This window comes from Sander lucioperca, chromosome 11 (genome assembly GCF_008315115.2).
Source record: "Sander lucioperca isolate FBNREF2018 chromosome 11, SLUC_FBN_1.2, whole genome shotgun sequence".
Taxonomy (NCBI): Eukaryota; Metazoa; Chordata; class Actinopteri; order Perciformes; family Percidae; genus Sander; species Sander lucioperca.
The window spans coordinates 20,407,770-20,424,454 of NC_050183.1; the positions used below are offsets into that span (position 1 = coordinate 20,407,770).

At 40.8% G+C, this 16,685-nt stretch overlaps 1 protein-coding gene across 8 annotated transcripts in view; it reads right to left on the reverse strand.

Moving 5' to 3' along the window:
• LOC116039125 (discs large homolog 1-like protein) overlaps positions 1–16,685 on the reverse strand; it is a 119,485-nt gene that overhangs the window by 86,698 nt on the left and 16,102 nt on the right. For 5 of the 8 annotated variants that reach the window (XR_004898821.1, XM_036007333.1, XM_036007332.1 and 2 more), the window contains one exon: positions 2,152–2,628. The exons of 2 other annotated variants lie outside the window; for them this stretch is intronic. Coding sequence is in view for 5 of the 6 variants with exons in the window: in XM_036007333.1 (XP_035863226.1) it covers positions 2,152–2,628 (477 nt within the window). In the remaining variant the exon portion in view is untranslated. Of the gene's footprint in view, positions 1–2,151; positions 2,629–14,289; positions 14,548–16,685 lie in introns of those variants that run through there. One more of the 8 variants, XM_031283923.2, reaches the window with a different exon arrangement.

A 16,685-nucleotide genomic window follows, 5' to 3' on the forward strand; every position in this document is an offset into this window, starting at 1 on the left:
CACCTTCTTTACTACCATATAATTCAAAGTGGTAGTAAGTAATTTGATATTCTTAATTTTCATACAATTTTAATTGACTATGGGCCGGCTTTTGTTAGATCCTACATATAAAACACCATAACTATGATTTACCAGACACCATTAAAACCTACAATTTAAAAAACAGTAATATAAAGTGATACAAGACACGTCAACAAAAGATGGTAAACACATGGTGGAGCATAATGAGGTGTGTGTATTTGTGTGTGTGTGTATTTGTGTGTGTGTGTGTGTGTGTGTGTGTGTGTGTGTGTGTGTGTGTGTGTGTGTGTTTGCATCTGAGAGAGTTGGTGTGGTCAGAGCCCTGCGAGTATAAAGTGAAGTAAGCACTAATCTGCAGACAGATACAGTCCAATCAACCAAAATAAAAAGATTACCAGGCTACGTTGTGCCATGATGAGTGTGTATGAGAAAGAAAGAGGGACAGACACAGACTGAGTACAGAGCAGAGATAGTAATGGGCCTCATTACTAAAAAATGGGACAAGGATTTCACTGAATCCCTGCATGCACAGTTCTGCAAAAGTATTCTCATGGTACAAAGAAAGGCTCTGTGCATGGAAGAAAATTTAGGCCAGTATCCTTGACTTCTAAGTACTTTCAAAAAAGACCTAATTCTGGAGCCATATTAAAACAGGTCCCCTTACTTCTGTCTGCACTTGAACTTAAAAAGAAAGGGCCTCTGCCACCTTGACCAATGCTGCGTAAAGCCAAAAGCTTCAAAAATAGAAGCTGATGGTATTAGACCTGATATTAGACAAAACTCTGAACAAATTACGACAATCACAATAGACATTTCATCTATAACATGTCATCTTATCAGGGACTATGACAAACAGGCTTAATTTAAGCTTGACTGCATTATGTTATAATTTATCCAGTGGCCTTCAAAAAGGTTTAAAAATCCCAAGGTTCCCAGAGAACTAGAGTCATTTTAGAGTTAATTTAAAGGGAAGGTTTGTGATAAAATTGTGAGTAGGCCCTCAACAACAAAATCAAAACACTGCAACCCTCTCTCCTAGAAATTATGATCATATACAACAAATGTAATAACACAGTAATAACAGTAATGTTGAAATATTAATTAACTCTACGTTTGTACCCTCTTTGTATTTATCTGTTTTTTTTGTGTTGAATTGTAAAGTTTATATTTGTACCCTTTATGTACTTATTTTGTTTTGTGTCAGCACTAGGAAACTGTTTATTTAAATTGAGTCTGAATAATCCTATAAAGGATGGGCCACGTAAGCAGCCAGGCACGAAAATAAACCGTTTATTCATTCATTCAACAGCAAATAGTTTTTTAAGGAACTGTAATGCTGCCCAGATTATTTTTTTAATCAACATAATTAACATATGTTGTTAACTAATTGTTAATGAATGTATCTGCAAAATATTCATACTGAACTCATCAGTGAAATGATCAGTGACAACGTATTTAATTTGTTTACCTATAATTTCCACTCTTGGAATAAAATAGCTGTTTAAAGTTATAGTGCGTAGTTTCTGTCTCCCCCATGAGGAATTCTAAGTAATGACAACAACGCTGTTGGTGCGTCCACATCTCACAAGCCTTCCGTGATCGCAACCCCCCCTTAAAGCACGAGAAATTAAGTGTTTAATTTCTTAATATGTAACCAAAACCACAATCTTTCTCTGACCTTAACCTTTTGCCTACGCATCAATATTAACAACACAGCAGTAAACTAGGCTGTCGTTTCAATTATGATCACTTGACGTTGTACATCAATTATGTATGAATTTTTCCTCAAAATGTTTGAACTCAAAACTTTGGGCCTTAGAGTCAAAACATAAATATCACCAAAAGGTGTCAGAGAACAGCTGTAATATCTGGCCCCAAATATACAGCATTTGTCAACAGAGTTGTAGTGACGTAATTGACAGACATACTGTACTTAATCTCCTGGGCGAACATGATGTAAGAGTGAGCCCTGAGCCACGCGTGTGTTTATTAAAAAGAGACAGACAGGTAGACAGCAGATGTGAAGGGGAACAGATTGACAATGTCAGTTTAATGTGTGTGTGTGTGTGTGTGTGTGTGTGTGTGTGTGTGTTGTTTGGCATACTGATGAAAGAGCCAAAGCCTAGTTACCTGAGCAGGCGTGATGTGTGTGTGAGTGACGTATCCGTGAACGTGTTGAATATGAGACAGCTCCCGCTCTGCCACCTGAACCAGCTCTGCACCCCGCAGGTCACCGTGGCGACAGAGAGATCCGTCCCTCCCCAGTGATCGTTCCCTTTCTCTCTCCATGGTCCCGGCGCCCCCTCCGTCTCTCCTCCAGGTCCCCCCGTCCCTCCAGGTCCCCCTGTCCCTCCAGGTCCCCCCTTCCCTCCCTTCCCTTCCTTCCCTCCCCTCTCTCCCATCCCTCCCCTCCCTTCCCTCCCTCCCCAGGGTCCCTCCGTCCCTCCCCAGGGTCCCTCCGTCCCTCCCCAGAGTCCCTCCATCGCTCCCCAAGGTCCCTACGTCCCTCAGCTCTCTGGCTACACCCATTGGATGCTGATGGCAGGTGTGTTGGTGGAGTTTTGGAGCACCTGGTGACGCCCCTTCCTCTTCTTGATATCGATACTTCTATAGTGAGAAAAGAGGAGGAGGAGAGGACACCAGATGGTAAAGAAGAGGAAGGTAGATCAAGAGAGAGTCACAGAGGAAATGTCAAAGATAAAGAGGATGGAGATGGTTGGGAAGACGATGTAATGGAAGGGTAGGTAAGCAGGAGAAGAAAAAAGACAGAAGAGAGCGTTAGTTCAGAACAAGAAAAGATTAAGTCAGGCTGGAAAAGAAGAAAGAAGTAGTGCAACATTTCAACCAGCATAAAGAGCATAGCAGAGTGCATGCATGCATGTGTAATGAGATATTTTTATAGTACAGTTTTTGTGTAAGCACATGGGGCAGTCCAGGTGTACACCCAGCATGGTAGTAATTGTTTCCTGAGCTTCCTGTACTGTACATATCGGAATGCGCACACACACACACACACACACACACACACACACACACACACACACACACACACACACAAAGGACTTGAAACAGACTTTTTAAGGCAAAATGAGATGCAAAACTGAATGAGGACAGTGAGCGAGAGAGAAGCCTGCCTCTGGGAATTACTGTTTCTCTTTCTCCTCATCATCTCTCTACGTGTACCTTCATCATGCCTCTTTCCCTTCCACATCTCCGACTCACACTACAGTAAGTCTTACTGTTTCATCTCCCTCGTCTCATTCCCCATTCCCCATTCCCACACACTCTCCCTTGCTCCTCTTCATCGTTTTAAAAATAATATAATAATTCTTTCTGCTTTACTGGACAGAAAAAAGAGGGGAGAGTCAGTGAAGCTGGCGAGGGAAGTGGGGGAGAGAGAAGACGGGTCCAAAGCTAGTTCTGAATCTGTGACATTGTGGTTACATGGTGTGCAACTTAGCCAGCTGAGCAGCTGAGAGGATGGCCCCTCTGTAAACTGAATGCACACTCGCTCCTTGCAGGAAGTACACTGATAAGGTCATTGACATATATATATATATATATATATATATATATATATATATATATATATATATAATGGACCAACAGATCCAGTTGCTCTGGACGGAGACCAGTGAAGGCCATTAGAAGCACTTTTCCGGTGATGGCTGAACGTTACTGAGCAGCCTCCAACTGAGAGAGACGACGTAAATGTGCCGTGAGCAACCTGTCTGAAAGTTGGAAGTCTTCTGGTAGCTGTGCCAAGAGAAATCTCAATCATTCCCAATCTTGCAGAGACAGAGAGCGTAGGTATATGTAAGGAGATAACATAGGCACAGGCTAATTATTGCTAACTAAAATGCTAGTTAACATTAGTAATTGCACTTAAACAGCTAATGTGAGACGAAACTGCCTGCATGCTTCTCCTGTACTGTACGGTAATGTCTCTACTGTGCGACAGTATGTCGCGTGGTTATGACACAATCGTTAGCCTATTTTTATAAAAACGTCTGCTACGGAGCCATAACGTGAGGTACAAGGTAATGGAGCCTTTTATACATTGTCGTGTTTCTTTAGAAATAAACAATGGACAAATAGAGTATTTAAACGCTTCAGATGTAAAGTTATTCTCTGTCAAAGTGGCGCCAAAATGAATGGCAGTCAATGGAATGCTAACGGGAGGTGATGGCTTGGTAGCATCAAAATGGCGCCATAGGAGCTACGCGATCCGAGGAGAAGCTTACCCCCTTGGATAAGGTGCTCAAGCTAAAACCATTTATTTCGTGTTAATATTTTAATTTAAATGTAAACCAATCAGATGAGAAGATACTGATAAAGGGAAGCAGATGAGTTCCAGGAGGATTTTTAAAGCTTCGAGACAAATGGGATGCTGATTCTCTGATCATATCAACACCGAGTAATTTCAGCTAAGACACACAGCTAATATAATACAGTCACAAAACAACCCATCTGAGCAGAATCTAGTTACACATTTCAGGTTTTGGACTCACAGATTGATTTTAACCCAAGGTTAAAGGGACACTTAACTCCAAATGAAAGTGACAATGTACACTGTGTGAAGAGCCCATGTAAAAGATTAGCAGCACTCACATGGTTAGACTATTTGTACCATGGATAAATATGTATATGGAGAGATACACTAGTTGAGAGGCTATTTACACCATGTACATGTATACAGGCCTGGAGATGTCAAAACAAGTGCTGTAGTAATTTTGAGAAACACAATGCTATTTCAAAGAGAAAGGAAAAGGCACATTTAACACATCATGAAAACTGAGTGTTATAAATTGTTTGCATATGCAATTTATAAATAAACAGTTGCATTAGATGGTCTATTTCCAAATTTCTCTTGGGTTCCTTTTAGTTATTCCGTAGTCTGTCAATGAGCCTAAACACACAGCAACAATCCCTATACCTGATATATTATACAGTAATACGTTGATGTATAATGTAATATTCATGTTGCATCCCCTCTCATGTAATAGTTTCCTGTTGATTTAATAATACATTTTTAAAAAAAAGATTGCAATGTCAGGTTTAGAGGGAACATTTCATTACATTTTGAGAAGCAGTATTTAAATGATCACTTTTACCATTTGTTGTTCTGTCACATACTGATCAGGAGAATCAATGATAGATGCATATGAAGGAGAGGAAAGAGGCTGAAGAGAATACTTATTCCAGTTTGACACAACTCAGAAATGTACAAACAGCTCAATATAAGGAAATGTGTCTTTATTCACTGGTTGTGCATTAATACAAGGAGGTGGGATTTACAGAAATCCAGTCAGAACTGGAGTAAGGTTTGGATTCAGTTGTTATATGGTCTGGATCAATAGAAGTAGATTTCCAGGATAAAGCATCCCTCACCTTCCGCTCTGTCTGTGTTGCCGTTCTCAAAATCCCTTCAATATACGGGAAACACCAACAAACTTTGAGTAAGCAAGCCACACGCAGAAAATAGCAACTTTTGAAGAAAATTTGTACAACAAGGCAGGCCTGCGTGGTCCTTTCGGGGAATGATTGTAAAGATTTACAAAGAATATATTTACCGCATTTACTATCTAACTGGGACGTTTTGGGACTGGCAGGGAACGCTGTGGACGAAGTACACACGGTGATACAATGGTAAGAGCATATAAAGTTGAACCATATGTCCAACTAATAGCTCCCTGCTGTATTGTGTGAACAGTTAACTTCATTTAATGGGGTGCAAATGTTCCACCAAAACAAGTTCCTTTCCAGGACCATTTTGCAGAGCCACTGTCGCTGCATCTGGAACTTATCGTCGCCCAAGAAGATGGTGATTGAAAATGCAAACACCACCGAGCGGTTTTTTTTTTCTTCCTATCCTAGAATGTATCTGAGTCGTGTAGCCAGACCTTACTCCACAGCGCTGTGGAGAAAGGTGTGGCAATGCAATACTTGTTATATAAAGAGCTGACAACTCAATAAGCAAGATAAAAAATACCACTATCACACAAATAGAGCCTGTAGCTTAACCTTCTGAGGTTAATGAACGCATGGCGTTTTTCCACTGTCTCGGAACCGGCACAATCTCTGCTTTTTGTGTCCTTTTTTATCACAAGATCATACGTCACTCTCACGGCGAATTAGGAGACAGGAAAGAGAGCATGTGACACTCGTCAACGGCCTCTCTGTGTATAATTGGTGGACTCGCGTCGCACCAAAACAATTCATCCACATGAGTGTAGGTTTGTTTTCACAAGAGATTTGAAGAATGTCAAAAAGTAAATTTCAACTTTTCAGCTTTAGGGCCAAATTATCTCTTTACACATTGCTCTGGGGCCTCACTATACAGAAAGCTGAGTTTGTTCGGAACATTTAGTTGTGAAACTCATGGGGATCAGTTATATGCAAATACCCTTAAAAGGTGAATTTAAGATGTAACAATCAAGGAAATGCCCTTAGACCTCACAGGGTTAAGATAAGAGATATATTCACCTCCACTACAAGGAGCCAGACAGCCTCACAGTCAGTCCCATTAATATGACAATATTGCTATCCACAAGGAAGCCAACAGAAAGCCAGAGATGACTTCCCAGAGCGTGTACTTGTATTAATCAAAAACTGTACTCACAATCACACTGTGGGGACTCACAACCAATTTGGTTCCTACAAGGCCACTCGTTTAGTTTAGGGTAAAGAGTTTAGGGGTTCAGATGAGGGTTGGAATCAGGCATGTAGTGGTTAATGGTTAAGTTTAGGGCAAGTTTCCAGCGAATGACTGAACTACAAAATCAAGTGTTTCTGTGGGATTTATCATACAGCTCCCCCTGTGTCTCTAAATCAGTAACTACACAGCCCACAGTCTTAATTAAACTTCTTTCCCAAGAGAGACATTTAGGCTTTTTGTTCTCAGGCACAGACTGTTTAAAAACACTGGTATTGGCATTTATCCTGTCATGAGTTATTTAGTAACAAATCTGAAGTATCCTTAATTCTACACCAATTGATTCAAGATGTGTGATCAACCCATGATGCTTTAACATCCAGCAAGCTTATCAGAGCAAGTCCAATGAAACATGAAAGCACTATTGCTACATTGGACCCTACACTGCAGCTGACTGTCATCCTGGTCAACAACAAGATGCAAAATCTATTCTAGAAATTGCGCTTTGGGGCAGGGAGTGGGCAGCTGCTTTACACAGGAGAGCATGTCTGTGCAGAACAGTATCAGCTAATTTCAACAAATTCAAAATGACGTGGCTGTGTGTGCTCTCCCCTTGCTGCATACTTTAACCTCATTTAGACTGGGATTGTGAGTAAACACTGCTCTGACAAAAAGAACTGATCTGAACCCGTCTCATGACCTTCAGCGCATTTCATTTCCTCTCCGCCTCTCGGCCTGATCTTTTCACTCACTGTCGACTTGCTAATTAGTCAGAAATGCCTGTAAATGCCAGAAATGAAAAATAATCTTGAAAAAGCAGCGGATGAACGGCCAGGCACTAAGACCCTGAAGAGACCCTGGCTCACACTGTTGTCACAACACTGCTGCTACTGCCCTCTGCACTCACACGCACACGCACACGCATGCGCACGCACACGCACACACACACACACACACACACACACACATAATCCTATATTTAGCATTTAATTTTCCCATGGCACAAGAACACCTCTAAATGAATTAATGCACGAATGGACAGAGACACCAGATATGTCTCTTTCTACATCACAGTGTGTGCATGTGTGTGTTTCTGCTTGCTTGACTAGCAAGAGCAGAGCATTCCTAATCAGGACTGTGCCTGCAGATAGCCCGCTGAACACACTAACACACACATGCACAAAAAAACATAGAAACACACATGCACACTGTTGCTGTCATGTGTTAGTGTGTCAGCCATTCTTGTGTAGCCAGAGAAACGTGACTAGATTGGGAGCAGATTCAGCATCCTAGTACATGTCTGTATGTGTGTGTGTGTGTGTGTGTGTGTGTGTGTGTGTGTGTGTGTGTGTGTGTGTGTGTGTGTGTGTGTGTTTGTGTGTGTGTGTGTGTGTGTGTGTGTGTGTGTGTGTGTGTGTGTGTGTGTGTGTGTGTGTGAGAAGTCCCTTACGGCAGAGGATCCCCTGCTCTTTCAAATCTCACCAAGCGTGACTAATGCCTTCCTTTACTCTGACACACACACACACACACACACACACACACACACACACACACACACACACACACACACACACACACACACACACGTGCCTTCATCTCTTTCTCTATATCTTTTTATTCATTCTATCTCCCACATCATGCTCTCTCTCATGCTTTATTGGCATGAAGTGCAAAAGTACTCCATGCCAATAAAGCACAGGTGATGATCAGATTAATTTAGCAACAATAACAACGTAACAGTTACAAATACAAATGGCAAATGACACATTTCCCTTCATGTAATTAAACATTTCTGAACTATAATATACGATTCAGAAATTCTGTCTCCAGTGCATGATTTCATTCATTTTTTTCCCCATCTCACTATCCTCTCTGAACATGATGCTATTTGGTGATGAAGTATCACTGAACGGTGGAGGGCTCCCGAGAAAACAAGTTCATAGTGAGAGTTATACATGCGCTGCTTGGACGTGGTATTTGCAGTTTTCAGAAAACTAAAAGACTTTACCAGTATCCACATGGAACTAAAATCTAAGATCATCAAGAAGCCAATGTCCTTTAAACTTTGAATGGAAATATGAATAGAAAAACAGCAACAGGAAATTAATTATTTAAAAGCAGATGAAAACAAGTAGCATAGCGTGGCTGAAAAAGTAAGACATCCAACTATAAAATTAAAGTTATTCTAAATGTTTCAATGGGAAGTTTGTCATAAATATCTTCAATAAATCTAAAACATCTGATCAAACAGCTTAAATATGTCAAAGGAATCGCATAAATGTGAGAAAGTCAGTGAAGTGTTTTCAGTAAGAAAAAAACTGACCTGAGCAGAAATGGACGAACAGATTCATCTATTTTGAATGTGTCTGACCTAGTTAAGGTGTGTTTGATTTATCTTCTCAGGCACATAAACAGCCTCAGCAATGGACACATGCAAATGTATTCTCCTCTTCCCTCTATGCACTGCATGTGTTGAAAACTGTCTGCTCATCTATCTTCTAGTATTTTACAGTACTTTTACTTGTGATTTTAATCAAACTTACCACTGATTGTTTTCTGTGTCAGTGTCTGCTCACTCTACTGGCTCAGTATCGTTCGGATTTGATCAATTTTGATGACAATTCAGCCAATCAACTCCAGTACAGGCATATAACTTGAGTGATAAAAGAAACCAAAATAAGGTGGAAGAAAAAACATTGTTTTCTTCGGAGTTAGCCTGCCATAAACGGTAATTTAGTTACAGTATGAACTGCAAGATATTTTTTTTAATCCAAAAGTAAAATAAAGACATACAGAGAAAAAAAAAAAATTCTTTATCTTGCAATACATAAGTTGAATGTTAACTGCGTCCCACTTGTTTTGTATAAGCTGGAACTTCAGCTGATTCTGGTGTATTACAACTACAATATGCTGCATTATTATACGGTGCTGCATTTCCTGCAACATAACATAGCATTTCATTATTTAGTTGTAGTCATACTACCCCAGGATCGGCATTTTCATACCATGTAGTGTCTTTTTTATGTATATGTAATTATTTTATGTAGTTACAACCAGTTGTTGCTATAACACTATAAGCCTTTTGTGAAGCTTGGTCGCACTACTGAGCACCAACTACTGTCTGCCACAATGTAAACACTATCAAGTACACTAACGAACAGCATGGCCACACTTCACTGTCAGAATTTAATAATAATGAATACACATTTCTTAAAATTCAAATTGGTTCCAATGCAAAACTCCTCATTACCCAACCCTTCCTCTTTTCCAGGAACTCTCAAAAAGGTAAACAAATGTATCATCTAACTGAACAAAAAAGATCTCTATTGGTCCCAAAAACAAGTCAAGACAGCTGGATGTGCATAATACAGACACAATAGGAACACCTCATTACATACTGTACATGACTCTATCATTTCTCCGGGTGCCATTGTCTGCTGACTCAACACAAGAAAGGCATAGAGACTTCCTCAAGAGAGTTCAACGAAGGTTGGTAAAATATATACAAAACGTGATGTTCAGTAAATCTAGCAAACTGTAGAGACTACTTTCCTTGTTTCAGCAGACAGTAACACATGTTGAATATGTTGTAAAAAAAGGTATGCTTTTACTGTAGAGCTATACAGTTACAAATTGTTACTTTAATTGTGTGAATTTGTTTGTGTCAATGCAAAAACAACACTTCCTGCAGCTGCCTCACATTCAAAGGGACATATTCCTGCACTATTTTGTCACAGGACTCATTTTAAATATTCCAAGCAAGCTATGAACAAAAAAAAGGGTGAACAAGTTAGACACACAGGTGCAGGTGAATCAAGTTACATACTGCTTTGACCCAAGCCCTTCCCAATGTACAGTATATAAAAACAGAATACAGTGCAATGCAACACGACCATCTCTTAAAAAAAACTCATCTGCAGACCCAGAAACCCTAAGCAACTTCATATTATCCTCAGGACGCACTCTCTCGTTACCCTCTTCAGCTATACTTGTAAAGAACAAAACCAGTGGTCCAACTGTGTCTCGCACTCGTGTTGACTCACTGCTTAATATATATTTGTAAATTCAATATCTTCAGCTTGGACAAAACAAGCCAAAACAAGCCATTCGAAGATGCCACCAGTTTTGGGTTAGCTGTGTGTTTAAAGGCTATTCAAAGATGCAGCACAGTGTACCAACAGTCCCTCCACATCAAAGGCACTGCTCCTTAAGCGCTTGGGTGGAACTTTAATATTTCATGTGTTGATTTTCCACTCATCAGTTTCAGAGTACTCTGCAAGATGATGATTGCCAATTTTAGCTTAAGCACATTCACTCAGCGTGGCCTGATGTTATGTGTCAGGCCATGGTGTAATTAGCGAGTAACTCGTAAGGGATATGGTGATATTAATTTAACAATAGGTTAGTGATGGCCAAGATCTTTGCAACAAGGTTATCACATAAGAACTACTGTACGTACAATGCAGAGCATCCAACTGAGCTAAATGTCCTCGGACTGTGGGAAGAAAACCAGAGCACCAACGCAAACACAGGAAGAACACGCAAGCACCACAGGCCCCAACTGGCTGCAGAGTTTGAGTCTACGATCTTCTCTGCAACAGTGCTACACTATCCACTGCACCACTGTGCCACCATCAACTGCTCTACACAGTCAACTTGCATATTAAAGTGGAAATTAATGCACATGGATCACTACCCTCAATACTTTTTTGGTACCGCAAACTGTCAGGTAATGAAAATTATATGAATTCCAACCTATTCTTTGATTCACTAGTTTGTGATTTCAATTATTATTTTGCCAATATTAGACTGTATTTTATTTAGGTTCTTCTTCGAAAGCAGCGAGTGTTAAGACAACATATGACATTTCATTTGTTTGGCTTCTCTAAGCAATAGACGTTATGGAAAGTGTTTCCCTAACTTTGGGAATGTTTTACAGAAACAATACAATAGCACAGAGGATAACAATCCCCACCGTCAAACATAGTTAATAAATAGACATTTAAGAATGACTTATCATGCAAAAAAGGCAACTGGAACTAACTGTCAGAATGTGATGATTTTCTGTTTTTCTGCTTAATATATATTTGTAAATTCAATATCTTCAGCTTGGACAAAACAAGCCAAAACAAGCCATTTGAAGATGTCACCTTGGGCTCTGAGAACGAAGATGAAAGACTGAAATTCACCAAGGACATCAAAATAGATTCAATAATTGTATAAAGCTATTAATATTAAACATAAAGTTACATTCTTTATTTACTTACTAACTAAATTCTATATGTGGTATATTTAACAAAGATTTGAATAACTTTTGCAGGTGAATTCAAATGAATGAAGCATCGGATACCATAGTAACAGTAACAGGGTTTACGATGAAGATGTTGGTGATAAACTGGCTGTAGAGTTCGTACAGCAGAACACAAAACTGCTTCTCTCTATCTACCTCTCTAACAAACACACCCACCCTGCAAGGACCTCTCTCTCTCTCTCTCTCTCTCTCTCTCTCTCTCTCTCTCTCTCTCTCTCTCTCTCTCTCTCTCTCTCTCTCTCTCTCTCTCTCTCTCTCTCTCTCTCTCTCTCTCTCTCTCTCTCTCTCTCTCTCTCTCTCTCTCTCTCTCTCTCTCTCTCTCTCTCTCTCTCTCTCTCTCTCTCTAGCTCCAGCCTAACAGTTGTCTCTTGGCCTCCATCTAACAGGCTGTCATGGTGAGGTGATCTAATGGGACAGAAGTGAAGTCCATACAGTTTATTATGGCCTAACTGCTGAACAACAGCATACCCATGCATGCTCATATACACAGATACACACAGTCCATTATAGTAGAGTACATGAATTTATCACAGGATGGAGCAACATCATCTCCGGTTTAAAGATGTTATATTAGGTTAGCAGTCAAACAGTATATATTGTCTTTTTCTTTCCGGGTGTCTCTCACTATAATTCTCAAGCTCATGTTCAGTTTTCACTTTTTTCCCACACAGTTTATAGACCCATTTATGAAGCCAGTTTTGGGTTAGCTGTGTGTTTAAAGGCTATTCAAAGATGCAGCACAGTGTACCAACAGTCCCTCCACATCAAAGGCACTGCTCCTTAAGCGCTTGGGTGGAACTTTAATATTTCATGTGTTGATTTTCCACTCATCAGTTTCAGAGTACTCTGCAAGATGATGATTGCCAATTTTAGCTTAAGCACATTCACTCAGCGTGGCCTGATGTTATGTGTCAGGCCATGGTGTAATTAGCGAGTAACTCGTAAGGGATATGGTGATATTAATTTAACAATAGGTTAGTGATGGCCAAGATCTTTGCAACAAGGTTATCACATAAGAACTACTGTACGTACAATGCAGAGCATCCAACTGAGCTAAATGTCCTCGGACTGTGGGAAGAAAACCAGAGCACCAACGCAAACACAGGAAGAACACGCAAGCACCACAGGCCCCAACTGGCTGCAGAGTTTGAGTCTACGATCTTCTCTGCAACAGTGCTACACTATCCACTGCACCACTGTGCCACCATCAACTGCTCTACACAGTCAACTTGCATATTAAAGTGGAAATTAATGCACATGGATCACTACCCTCAATACTTTTTTGGTACCGCAAACTGTCAGGTAATGAAAATTATATGAATTCCAACCTATTCTTTGATTCACTAGTTTGTGATTTCAATTATTATTTTGCCAATATTAGACTGTATTTTATTTAGGTTCTTCTTCGAAAGCAGCGAGTGTTAAGACAACATATGACATTTCATTTGTTTGGCTTCTCTAAGCAATAGACGTTATGGAAAGTGTTTCCCTAACTTTGGGAATGTTTTACAGAAACAATACAATAGCACAGAGGATAACAATCCCCACCGTCAAACATAGTTAATAAATAGACATTTAAGAATGACTTATCATGCAAAAAAGGCAACTGGAACTAACTGTCAGAATGTGATGATTTTCTGTTTTTCTGCTTAATATATATTTGTAAATTCAATATCTTCAGCTTGGACAAAACAAGCCAAAACAAGCCATTTGAAGATGTCACCTTGGGCTCTGAGAACGAAGATGAAAGACTGAAATTCACCAAGGACATCAAAATAGATTCAATAATTGTATAAAGCTATTAATATTAAACATAAAGTTACATTCTTTATTTACTTACTAACTAAATTCTATATGTGGTATATTTAACAAAGATTTGAATAACTTTTGCAGGTGAAGTCAAATGAATGAAGCATCGGATACCATAGTAACAGTAACAGGGTTTACGATGAAGATGTTGGTGATAAACTGGCTGTAGAGTTCGTACAGCAGAACACAAAACTGCTTCTCTCTATCTACCTCTCTAACAAACACACCCACCCTGCAAGGACCTCTCTCTCTCTCTCTCTCTCTCTCTCTCTCTCTCTCTCTCTCTCTCTCCCCCCCCCCCGCCGGCTACTAACTCTCACCTTAGTTTACCTTAACCCAGAGTCTCTTGACAAGCTTAGTCATTACATCTTTCCTTCTCTCACTCATCACATTTTGCCTTAGTCAGTGTCTCTTGCGCTTACTGTCCTGTACTGTCCTGTACTACACACATACACACACACACACATACACACACACAAAGCTCTCTACCTACCTTGCATCCAAACATCAGAGATATGGTGTTGTTGGTGCATGCTACTTTGCAGTGGCACAACATGTGGCTAACGTTAGCTAGCTGGTCCCACGATGGGGGGGCATCCTAGTCCTCATACACACATTTCATACACACACACACACACGCACACACACACACAATCACACATCCACAAACTCACACACACACATGCACACATGCACACGCATGTGTTTTTATCAACCGCGCTCCATCCCGTCCCACAATCCCCCACCTTGCCACCCCCCACCCCCCCACCCCCCCACCGCCTGGCTATAGTCCTCAGCTGTGGCAGGCCAGCGTCCTGTCCCTCTCACTCTTCACTGCTCTCATCTTCATCATCATCTTCTTCTGTGTAATCCTCATAGCTGGTCAGGATGCAGGGAGCAACATGGTCACTGTCTGCCTGTGCGTCAGTGTGTGTGTGTGTGTGTGTGTGTGTGTGTGTGTGTGTGTGTGTCTGAATCTGTTAGCACATGTGTTTGTGTTTTCAGTGTGTTGTTGTTGTTGTTGTTGCTGTCAGCATGTGTGGGTCAGTCTGTCTGTTTATGTGCATGTAAGTGTGTGCATGTGTGTGTGCCAGTATAGATGTGGTCTCTCTTGTCCTCCTCTGCAGCAGCAGTCCCAGTCCTCTATCTCCTCTCTCTCTCTCTCTCTATCTGTATGAGAGTGTGCCTCTCTTGTTCCATCGCTTCCCTTCACCCTCTCTCTCTCTCTCTCTCTCTCTCTCTCTCTCTCTCTCTCTCTCTCTCTCTCTCTCTCTCTCTCTCTCTCTCTCTCTCTCCCTGGCTTGCTCACTATCCCTCGCTTCGCTCCACTGCCTCTCTTGGCCCGCCTATCAACAGCAAGATCAATGAGAGACAGAAAGAAAGAGAAAGAGAAGGAGAGACCTGCACACTGAGGTGGAGGGAGGATTAAAAATGTAATGTCTCTCTAGTGTCCCCCTCTCTCTCTCTCTCTCTCTCTCTCTCTCTCTCTCTGCCTACTGCAGTGATGCTCTGCCTTGTAGAGTTATATACCAGTAAACACACACACACACACACACACACACACACACACACACACACACACACACACACACACACACACACACACACACACAAAGAGGAGGGGGGTACAATATTATACGGGCTAGTGAAGATTGAATTGACCAAATATAAATGGTGAAGAGAGAGGGGTAGAGAGACATAAAGAGTGAATGAGGGAGGCAGAGACAATGTTTTACATCATCCAAAGTCACAAGCCATGATCTCCCAAACAGACACCCATGCACACATTACAGGGGTGACTTGGTAAATTGACATTTGAACACAGCCTTGTTGTTTTACTGGCAGCCGGGCGACCACTTTGGCATTGAGCCATTTAAACCACAGGTGACCAGGAAGCATGACCAGAGAATGGCAAAAAAATCATCAATGATCCCATTAGACCAGCACTAGACAATATTTTAAAATAAAAATGCACAAATATCACAAAGTAGGGTGTCCCATCTAAACTAATTGAGAAGTGGCAGATTCCTTCTGTTTGCGCAAAGGGCTGTGTTGTTTCAGTTTCCCCGTCAGACTGACATTAAATATGTTGAGTAACAGATCCATGAGTGTGTTTGAGAAGGCTTATCAAGCCCCTCTCCACTCCTCGAAAGTTTATAATAATCTGAGAAAGGATATTACAGCTCTGGATTTGATTGGCCACAGCCCTGCATGATGGCATTCTATGGTGTTGCGGCAAACGTTGAGCCAGGTTCAACTTTTTTGCTGGACGACCGAGCATTTCTTTTGCTGGAGCACACTGTGTTGGTTCCCCTGCTGTGTCGCTGTGCTGGCCTAATTAAAATAAATGAGAGGGCTGCGCTTTTTGAGTCAGTCCGAACATGGCCTTAGGTGTAAGCTTATCTCTTTATCTAGTTATTTACTGTTTAGTGAAATAGTGACATTTGTGTGTACAAACCTGTACTTAACAGCAGCCAATGAGCACTGAAATAACAAACATGGCTGAGCCTACTTAACACCTGAATGATTTCATAACAACAACAAAAAAGTTGTATATATTAATATGCAGTACATAACACAGGCTCCCGGCTGTAATATAGGGCAACTACCAAAGTATAATTTTGCCCAAAAAATCCCAAGTCAGTACATTTGGTCACAGCATATCACACATTACGTTCTTAATTAAATATTTGGCCAAACATTTAACACATTATATGGTGTAAAACACATTGTGACCACAACATGGTGAGGTAATTTAACTTTGTGAATTTGTCCACATGCTGTCTTTGTCAACTTTACATACAATACTTGAGAGGAGAGGAGAGGAGAGGAGAGGAGAGGAGAGGAGAGGAGAGGAGAGGAGAGGAGAGGAGAGGAGATATTGGAGAT